This window comes from Pungitius pungitius, chromosome 5 (genome assembly GCF_949316345.1).
Source record: "Pungitius pungitius chromosome 5, fPunPun2.1, whole genome shotgun sequence".
NCBI classification, from domain to species: Eukaryota; Metazoa; Chordata; class Actinopteri; order Perciformes; family Gasterosteidae; genus Pungitius; species Pungitius pungitius.
Window position 1 is genome coordinate 12,986,268 of NC_084904.1, and position 11,097 is coordinate 12,997,364.

General features: G+C 39.9%; 1 protein-coding gene across 1 annotated transcript; it reads left to right on the top strand.

Moving 5' to 3' along the window:
* Positions 1-220: 220 nt before the first annotated feature.
* LOC119225628 (cytochrome c oxidase subunit 7C, mitochondrial) lies at positions 221-2,254 on the top strand. The gene is made up of 3 exons (XM_037483624.2): positions 221-391; positions 1,614-1,760; positions 2,157-2,254. Exons 1-2 carry the CDS (start codon positions 317-319, stop codon positions 1,728-1,730), a joined length of 192 nt encoding a protein of 63 aa, XP_037339521.1. The 5' UTR covers positions 221-316; the 3' UTR covers positions 1,731-1,760; positions 2,157-2,254.
* The last annotated feature ends 8,843 nt before the right edge of the window (positions 2,255-11,097 follow it).

An 11,097-nucleotide genomic window follows, 5' to 3' on the forward strand; every position in this document is an offset into this window, starting at 1 on the left:
CTTTACATCAAACACTGCGGCCTTTAGTACTTTGCACACTTCATGTCATAGAGAGCTCTGTTAAAGATGTTTCCACTGCACTATATCTATCTACTCATATGCTGACAACGAACAAACAAATAGAACATAAACCCAGTCCCCAAAAGAAGAGTAAAAAACATGCGTTAGGCGCTTTTAGGGTATTTGAACTACATTTCCCATGCCCCACACCTTCGTTTTCATTTCCCACAATCCTTTGCGAAGCTCCAACTCTCCCAGGAAGAAGGTCGCATACAGCAACGTTGAACCGAAGCACCGAATAAACCAGGCTTTAATCATGCTGGGACAAGCTGTGAGGCGATTCACCACTTCGGCTGTTCGTTCATCACACTATGGCGAAGGACCAGGGAAGGTGAAGTTATCTTTAACGCAAATATAATATTGTCTGTATTCGGCCTTGTCTGTATCTTACCGCCTAGCACTAGCTAGCATTACGTGGAGGTCACGTCTGTCATTCGACAACAGCGTGATTGTAATGCTAGCGTAACCAGCCAAAGCCTTACAATCCTGCATTATCTCCTACGCAGTGTTACAAAACAAGTGACCGCATTAACTTTCTTTAGACCCCAACTGGATTATTTTTAAGGATACCTGTTACGGCATGATGTTTGTTAGCAGCGCTAGCTGTGTGGCTAATCGGTCGTTATTTGTTAACTAATGCTAACCCCTTCAATTCTGCAGAGTTGGCGGTAGACAATACCAGAATAAGTCCGTTGAAGTGTTTTTATTTGATGCAGGAGTATTATTAATGCCCAGGTTGCGTTACTTTGAACAAACACTTGATGTGGATGCCTCAACGATGGTTGCTAGCGGCTAATTTTAAGATTAAGGTCATAGCTAGATGCCCACAATCTAACAAGCATTGGCAACAGTAGGTTAGACTGCTAAATAGTAAATTATAATAAAAATGAAGGATGTCACTAATGGCGTTTAAATTATCATGACAGTTTATCCTATTTGACATATGACGTTATATCTTCGAATACGTCACATTAATGGATTGATTGAGCGAATGTGCCGGTGTCTGGGCTGAAGTTGAATGATACAAAATCTGCTTCAGTTTAATGCAAGGGGTATTTTTTAACAATTCAATTAAAATTATACAAATCACTGAAACATTGGCACTTTTTTATTACAAAATTCAAGTCCTATGAGAATCATTACAAAGATTTGCTTAATTTTTTTAATTGCTAAACTAAAGTGGCCTCTAAAATAGACGTTTGTTATTTGACAAGAAAATACAAATGTAAATGGTACTCTTATCTTTGTTAATACATTTTTACAGGCAATCAAAACTTTCAACCTTGGGCCAGTATTTCTTACCTTGTCTGCCTTTTTAAATTTGATGTATTATGAAGGTCTTTGTACAGACATTGTCAGCACTTGTATAATAGTAATCATATAAAATTAAGCTATATCATAGGTTTTTCCATTGCCAGGTGGATGTTTTAAATGTTTATGAATTGTCAAAGTTGAGTGGAGTCAAAAATAGGTAGGTTAGATTAGTAACTAGTAAGGTAATCAATTCAATTGCTTGTAGTTTCCCTGAGTCACAATGTTCTCTCTTTTTGCAGAACCTGCCATTTTCGGTGGAGAACAAGTGGCGTCTTCTTGGCATGATGGTGGTGTTCTTTGGCAGCGGCTTCACTTTTCCCTTCATCGTAGTCAGACATCAGATCCTGAAGAAGTAAAATGGCCCGATAATACCAACAGCCATCAAGGTAATTATGATTGTCATCTTCATCAAAATATGTCTTCATTAAAATGTGAGGATGATGTGGCATTTACGTCAGCCATGGTTTGAACAGCTGAATGACAGTTCCTCACCAAGCCTCTTTAGCATTTTTGCACAGTGACATACCTTAGCAAATTATCTATGTCGGTGAAAGCTAGAAATGGCATGTGGGTTGATATCAAAGCTATGTTTGGATTAACTTGCACTTCAGCAAGCTAATGTGACAGTTTATTGCAGTCATTGATTTGTATCAGATCGGAGCAGGTCAGAGTTTTTGTCACATTTATCTTAACTGGTGTTTACTCTGAAATTGCTTTTCTGTCATCAGCTTTGGACAAGGAATCTAATCTCGCTTTGCCCTATTTTCTTGTTCTGCCTGCAGGTTGTCAGCTGGAACATGGTTTATCCATCAGAGTTCTATCCATAAAGGATAATGGGAATCTCTTAATTTTCTTTGTAAATAAAGTCTCCTCAAATATATCCAATGAGTCTATTCTTACTTTTTGCAATGCCATGAGTATTTTCTGTTTATAAGCCCACATATGGACATTAGAGAGAAGTTCTCTATTATAAGACCATTTGATGACATATTTTGTAATTTCATCAATTAATTTTGTTATTAACTGGAGATTTATAGTAATATGTTTATTTAAGATAATGGAATAAATCTAGATGGTAAAGCCTAATTAGAATGAACTACCTCATCCTTTATATAAATGCACATTGCAGAGAGTAAGTGATTTTATTTGTGGTTGATTCCTACTGACGTTGGGCATTGACCGTCTAAAATCACTCAACCCACTCAAGTGCTGAATTGATAGTTGGATTCATATTATGTAACATGTTGGCATACAAAGTGGTGTGAGAGTTAAGAGAAATCTCATAACTTCATCAATTTAACTGTCACCAGCAGACCAAAGAGCATGAATAAAGTGGAAATGGAAATTCAGTGTGAAGGAGCTTGCATTGAAGAATCATGTCTTCTTGCACATACAGCTCTTCTGCTATTGTTACCCCACTCGGTGGCTTAGCTCTTCAGCTGAATGCTGCAAATCCACCTGTTTTAGTTAAATTAACACTGTTTCTGGCTGGAATGATGTATTATAAGTGGGAGCTGTTACTACTCAATTGTTCAGGGAAAGAAATAGGAAAATCTGGAGGTTTTCAGTGAACATCTATCCAAGTTTACCACATGCCTGAAGTAGCTGTCAGTGGTCTTAAGATTTTTTTTTTTCTTCTATTTCCTTGAGTTGTACAGCAAAGTGGTGCCAGGATGTGCGCCCTTAATATATAAGCGGAGACTTACTGGAACACACTGTAAGCACGAGAAACAACTTGGCATATACCCTTTGCAGCCCTGTGATTTTCTCTCTCCCTAGACAAGCGCACACAAGTAAGAAACATGTAAACCTGTCAGGTGGTTTGTGTTCCCTTGCATGCCTAATGAAAGTACACTGAGTGCCTTTGGGTATCTTGGATGGAGGGGCATTGAGGTCGTGCAGCTCTTGCTAGGCAGCGATAAAGTTATCAGGAATTTAATGGGGTCAACAAGTGAGAGCCAGTCTTTCATAGGAATGTTGTATTGTCATCAATTAGAATATGTTGACCTTTGTAGCTCAAGGGTACAAGAGGCTTTTCTGATTAAAACACTGCTCAACACAAACACCAAGCGTCATCGTAGCATACTAAAAAAAGCACATAATTATCACCTGCATAGACACGCATCCATCAGGTAGTCTAATCAACACCTTTTTTGTTTGTATGCACCTCAAGGTGAAAATGCATTTATGTGCTATCTTTAGGTTACTGTATAATGCATATAATTTCATTCTGCTCAGTGATTTAATCTCAGTATCTTTTCTGTGTACTGAGGAAAGTGCTCAGCCTTAAACTACATGGTCTCTCAGTATGGCATAAACCATCAGGATTAAGCGTGTTAACATGGTCCAGCGGATGTCCTTCAGCTCCTGACACAATGCATACTTCATGGTAACTCTTTCAGAGTTCCACCAAGAGGAGCAATCAGGTGTCAATTAAGAAAAATAATTGAACATCGCTTTGATATGCCATCCAAAATGTATCAATCAAACGCCCGCCCACTCAGACTTAAAGGTGTCACTAAGAACAATTAATTCCTCACATTCAGCATGTCAATACAAAGATGGTTGCTACACTTTTCTCCTCTCGACTCCTGACGGTGTGACTGAACTCAAGTGAGATGGGCGGCTCGCTACAGTTCGCTTCATCACATCTAGGAAGGCCCCTTGCATTTGGACCCTTTTGCAGTAAGAGAGATTTTAAAGAAACATGACTTTGCTCTCCCTGAGAGTGTGGATTTAGACTGGCATTGACACTTTCAGAGATTAAAGGACATTATCTGACCATCCCAGAATAAAACAAACATGCACTGAGCAGTGGGTACCTTTTTTGTCATGAATGTTTGATCTATCTGCTGCCATTTTACTGCTAACTGAGGCTTTTAAGAATCCATTTGATGCCAGATTCTGGCAGTGAGGAAAAATTGGGCACACTAGTGTTATCTGAACAAAGACCAAGCTGCAGTGCAGTGCTGGCGATCTTAAAAATAAGTCAGGGTGTAATGGCACATTGCATGAGACACATGGTCCCAGGTGCCCACAATAGTCCACATCACACATTTTGGATGTGCGATGTGTTGCACTTTGGCGGCTGCAGCAAGGAAGCAGGGTTGAGATAGAAAAAAAATACATTACAGGGGGATTACGCACCCTGTATGCCAAGTCTCTTGCAGTTTATTCACACTGCATTTAGTATGCAAGTGTGGGGCGGGGGGTGAAAGAGAAAGGGAGTGCGGTTTTGTGTGTAGTTTGCCAGTGTTATTGCCTTCATTGCAGCCAATATCTGGTCAATTCATTTGCCATTCCAAATGCTTTACATTCTCTGGCAAACCTTTTTTCCGTTACATGTGCATGCAGATGTTCACCGCATTCATCAGCCATTCATTACAGCCTCTGTAGACTGTTCAATAATCTCACGTGTGGAATCTAATTATAGACTCATTTGCTCTTCAGAGGAGAAGGTTGTTTTGCTTGCTGTAAAGCATCTACAGCCATCAAATAAGAAGATGCAGCTTTTTATTGAACGCCTTCAGAGGTGCATTTCACAGCCAGCCACAATATTATAGTCAGACAATTACAATGACATACAGTCACTTGGTGTGTGTGAGGACTCATTAGTGATTGACGGTTGTATAAACATTTACTGACTGGATGAGAGTAGGTGCCTGACAATTACTACACAGACTAAATATACCCCTCTGGGTGAGTTGAATGAGATCTAATCAGCACAGTTTTAAACAACCTGAAAGGCATGCATTTCAATGTACCCACCAATCAATGCATTACATGCAAAAGCAGAGACGCTCTAGATGTGTCCCACCCGTCATATGTGCACGCAGGAGGACAGAGGTGAAAGCAGCTGTTTCCAGGGGAAGAACAGCACCCTGACTCTGCACTGTCCAAAAGTTTCAAGGACACGCTGCAAGTTTTCTGATAAGCACTATGTATACCACCTTCACACACTACCTCAAAGATGCTGACTTGAAGAAGTGCAGAACTATCAGTGCAGGAAGATGAAGTGTACATGCACCTCCCCGAGTGCTATCTACACAATTAGTTCAGAACCTCCATTGGATGTTCATAGGAGATGAATAATGCTGGCTACCAAGTTGACTCATATACTGTATGTTTACGTGTGCAGATTTGTATTTCACAAAGCAAAGAAATGAAAGAGGGACTTCGATTTTTTTATTCAACAAACAGTCCGCAATGAGGGTAGCAGAGAGAAACAGCTTCACTGACTCTGGTTTATGTAAAAGCCACAGCTGCACACAACATTTCACAAAATAGACAATTACACAGATTGCACTCGGCAGCCTTTATCATTAATAGATGCTCTCAAGCACCTCGATCGTTTCCTTTTTTTAATGGATCACAGAGACGTTGTGAAGCCAAAGTAGTAAAATATGTTAAAAGTCACTTTAGTTTTTTTGCACATTCAGTCGGATATGAAAATAACGGGTTCAGAGTCCTGGCAGGGCCCCGGGGTGGAGATCTGAAACTCGCATAATCTCAACATCCCCTTCAGCTCACTTTGGAACCCACAGCGCTATTCAGTTCAATTATGCAACACTACACGCTGCCAGAGTTAATAGCAGCAAGTTTCGGGGTGAAAAAGTTTTCCTTTAAAATAATCATGCTCACTTGGGCTCACTTGAGCCTGGTGTTAATACCTCTGACGGATTTCATGTGGACAAATTTTCTCTTTTATAGAACATACAGGGAATTTTGAAGTGAGCTCTGTTCCTCCTCAATGAAAAGCACATATTTGGATCTTATATCCTTATCATTTGGTTGTCCTCTTATTGCTGTGAAGCAGTACCGATCATCTACTCAGACGCTGCATATAAATGTCAGCATGCTTATTCACTGTGGGAACCCCCTCTCAGACTACATTAGTTGGGTTTCATGTGATCTACATAGAAGAATACTTTTTCATTTAGAGGAAATTCTCTAATGAATCATCTTCAGAGGAGCTTTCTGCTACGGCGGAACGTTGCGAATGTAGTGTGCGAATCAGGTCTGACTGTGTGAGACCACCAGGCAGGGAAAGTAAGAGGGATTGCAGAAAAGAAGGAGGGCACAGTTCAGATCGTTTGTGGTTCTTTTCTCTGCCGCAGGTCTTTTTCCTCCCACGGTTGGAGAGAACATATTTGAACCTTTGTTTGTGGTCCGGCGCTGTTGCTCTCCAGTGGTCTCCCTCTCTTGTTACTCTCACTGGGGAGATTCATCCCACAGCATTTTACACATTCGCATTGGCCACAACACCTACTTATTTGCACATGTGTAAACCCTGGAACATTGTTCCAGTACAACGACAGGAACACTACTGGAATATGCATGCGGCATTCAGACAAATTTAGAAAGATCTCTTCCTTAATTTGCAAAAAAAGGACTAAAAAGACTAAATGCAGCTGTTGTGCAATCCCTAAAATCTGTGTCAAATATGCTGGCTAGCAATGTCAAAATATATATGGTAAATTCTACAATGTTGCTCATGCTATTTTTACTTACATTTATTGGGGACAAACAACAGAGACATATTGATGCATATACAGTACATAAATGGATAAAGAATCAGCATAGGTTCGGGAACTATGTCTCCATAAGCGTTCCCCATTGGCACCAAACAATGTTGTAAAGTCTGAGAGTCAGCACATTTATGGTTTTTTGCAAACTTTGTCTACCATATTTGTGATTTTCCATTATGTGGTTCTGCAATAGTCAACCTTTGCAATAGAAGCAGAGGTAGAAAGGCCTCATAATGGCACACTATTGTACAGTTGGTGGGTAGCATGATAGCTCCCCCATCTGGACCAAAATGTACTCTAAGCCAGCAACACGCAATGAGTTTACGAGGGACTTGTCACACTTATAAGGATACTCATCAGTGTTACTAAGCGAGTTAACTGCTACATGGTTGAAAAATACAGTGCTGGAATGTAGGTTCTTCAATCTGTAGTTTAAACACATTTTTTTTTTTTCATTTTCATTCATTTGAATAATAAGTAACTCAGTACAGGTCAATCTCATTATATGAAGCTCAGAGGGGCACAATTTGATTGGGTTTCTAGCATTGTTCTTGTCCGTGTTTGTTCAGAGGGCACGATGCAACAGTAAATGTTTCCTCTGAAGGTGGGAACAAAGCTCCAACAGTGATACAATAGAGGCCACAAAGGCACAACTGACTGCAGGGGGGACATGAATGAAAAGGCTTGTACAACGCAGAGACGTGAAGGGAAATCTGGAGCAGAGACAAGCACAGGGTGCTCCAGTTGGTTTGTTCTCTGCAGAACAGTCTTTTATGGTGTTCTTTGGACGTCACAGATGTTTAAATAAAACAAGCAGGGACAATTCAGGTTGGCCTGAGTTCAGTCGGGCCTGTGAATGGTGCCTTTAAAGCCTCGCCGAACCACATGGCAGCCAGGACCTCAGCCACAGCGGCTCATTAGACCAACTCAATATTGCAAAGATAAAGGGATCAGAAACCACTTTTACTTTTACGTTTTTGGGATCTGAACGAGGCGTAAATATTTGTCATATTTGAGGTTTGAATGTGCCACTGCGTTAAATGTAATCCCTGTAGTTCTTTCAGTATGAGTTAGGCCTGCAGATGGACATTCTTCTGAACATCCTTCAGATCTGCTTTTGATGATGAACTGTTTAAAGCTCTGTTTTTTGAAGAGCAAAACGTTGTTTTAACAGCAATACCTCAAAAGTTGTACAATCTTAATTACCTTTCCCCTTTCAAAGGATAAACACCACTCAAAAGGTTCTTGAGAATTTCTTGTTATATCTCTCGACTTATACTATCCAAAGACACATTTAGTGTGAGTGTGTATGGGAAAGTCCACAAAAACAAAAACTATCACACTGTTCCAAACCCTCTTCCCTCTGATAGGAGAGGCCAAGATATCCAATTAATAAGAGAGGTTAAAGTGGACTTTCCACTGGTTGGTCCAATCACAGTAGTTGCCCCGGTTAATTTAGGGAACAAAGTCATGGCAGGGTTGGTTTGCCACTTAGGGAAAGCGAGGCAAAGCAAAAGCAATGGATGAGAGGAGGCATGATAAGGACTGAGGGAAAGATTGCGCCCGCCTGACAGCTCAGCTTGCATGGCAAGTGAGGAGGCTGACTGAACAGAAACATTTTCTGAATCTGTAATGAGAACGATCGGACAACTGCCAGGGGAGCAGTGTGTTACAATAAAACTCCAAACCACGTAAAACAAAACAACTACAACTTCTCGGTGAAATTAGTATTTGTGCATTAAGTCTTCACCCAAATATCATTCCTGTGTTTGTTACAAAACAAATCCTGTTTGAAACATTTTCTATAGTCTCAGTCCAGAGCTCTTGGACATTGAGGGACACGTGGCTCTTTCTATTTCAGAGTACACCCATGGTTACAAAAGCAAAAAGCATCATTCACTCCACTCTATGCAGGAAGCGGTGACTCTTCACTCTGTAATGGACAGTTCTGAGGTTGTAAAAAACAATAACAGATGTTAGAAAAATATAGAACATAATACAACCCTCATTGGGACCGAAAGCCATCCTCAACTTTGATAGGCAACAACGGACGACGTTTGAGCACATCCACTGTTCCTAAATCCACATACAGACGCTGACGGCACGTTTGCCTCAGGAAGCTGAGAAATATTCCCTTCTGCTGGCTTATTTATTCTTCCTCACTCACTGTGTATCTGCTACCCCCGTCACATCTTTCACACTTTGGTTTATGAATCCAAACTGACGGCAGGCAGACTTCTTTTCAAACTTTGAAAAAAGTGACTCTGAATAGAACATGCAGCCTTTTGGCTCCTGGGGGCTCTGAGAATCCAGAGATTTATTTGAGTGGTGCATTTCAAAAGTGGAGAAAAGAAAACTATTTGAAACAATGAAGGTGGAGATACAAATAAATATATATATATATATACACACACCAATAATTCTAAAAAAGATGACCTTAGAAAGTTAAGGCAATACAGTTATTCATGCAAGTTGGAGATATTTGTTTAACAAAAAGAAATCCCTTGCAGAACTTTATCCACATATTACCAAAATCTTCCTGTTGTTTCATCATTGCCAGTGGAGATCTAAACCTGTTAATCTAATTGTTATAAGCTCTTAAAGAAGGCCTTCTCAGCAGTATTATCTTGATATAGTGTATCCTTATTCTGAATAATAATGCTTTCATCTCACTTGAAAAGCTTCCCCCATGGCTATATCACAATATTTCATTACTTGGGAGAAAAATAATTGAACAACTTCAAGCTCAATTCGATGCAGCTGTGGTCTTTTAGAGTTTAAAATTGAATTTCACCTGCCTCAAAGTCTAGTAACATAATTAAGCTTAGTTCCTTGACTTTAAATGTGATTTGGTGTCTTTGTTCTGAAGGTCTTTTCTTCAAATTTATTTCCAGCGGGTGTTGTTTAGCAGTGCAAAATGGACATTCATGACACCTAAGTTAGGCTGCCCCATTGTCATACCTCACCCCAAAGTGAAATGAATTCTTTTGTGTCCTTAGCTCAATGGAATCTGGGTTATAACAGACATCTATACACTAGAAAAGGAAATGTGGAGGATTCTTTTGTTATTAAATTGGGTTCATGTTCCCTCACCTCTTTTAAGGCTTGATATTTTCTGTGGTTCATTAAATCCGCTTTTCTGAGTAAGATACCAAAAAGAAGTATTTTAAAGTTGAGCAGAATTGCCTGCTTTACAGAGCAAGAAAAGATGGTCTAATTAAACCATGCCCCGCGTCTCTCTATTTAACCTCGAACTAATGTTTTAATGAGTTGCTCACATGAAACAGGTTTGATTTGTATTCCATTCATTCATTGACACATTCTGTACTTTTGAAAAACACAGGTTGGCCATCCACAGTCTAAAAGTAGTTTAAAAGTGAAAATTGTCTTAAAAACGTCTTCCTTAATAGCGACCTTTGCAGTCATGTTCACAAAAGATACGTGGATGAACATTCCTACACAATCTTCTTATTGTAAATTCAGAGTGAGGATGGGGACAAACATGAAAAAAGAAGAAACGATGAAGAGTCTGTTGGGTTTTGTAAATATATATTAAAGCTAAATATCCGGCCAAAAAGTCTCTGCAAACCCAGTGTCCCGGGGGACTCCTCACAAGCTATCTGTGAGTAAGGCAAAGGAGTGTAGAAAAGCTGAATGAATCTGCAACTGTAGCTGCAAAGGGAGAAATGAAAGAAGTGGTGACCTGGATGCAAAATACATAAACCAGGAAGATGAAATTATTTTATGATGGTGAGAAAAAAACACAGAAATGTTAGTATGTCAAAGTTTCTCAATGGAGGACAAATTCTTGACAGACTTGAAAAACAACTTCAAGTAAACTATTTCTAATTTCCATCACAAGGCTATATTCACAAAATATGTATTCAGCCAGGACAGATTCATCACGAGAGACAAGCCCAAACTGAAACTTTATGAAATGATGCCATTCATGCAACACTTTTAGCAGAATCTCTGCCTTGTTCTAAATAAGGAGTCTAAATCATTGTATGAGTGAGGGATAAATGGAGGTAGTAGGGGAGGATGGAGAGGCCTGAGGTGGTCAGTGACTGTGGGTGGGAAGGTACAGACTGCTCAAACATCTCCGCCCAGGCACCACTGGGATTTCGAGTGAGAGACAGTTTAGAGCGGTGGAGAGACAAATCGCTTCTCTTGACCTTTGAGGAATGGCCACAAT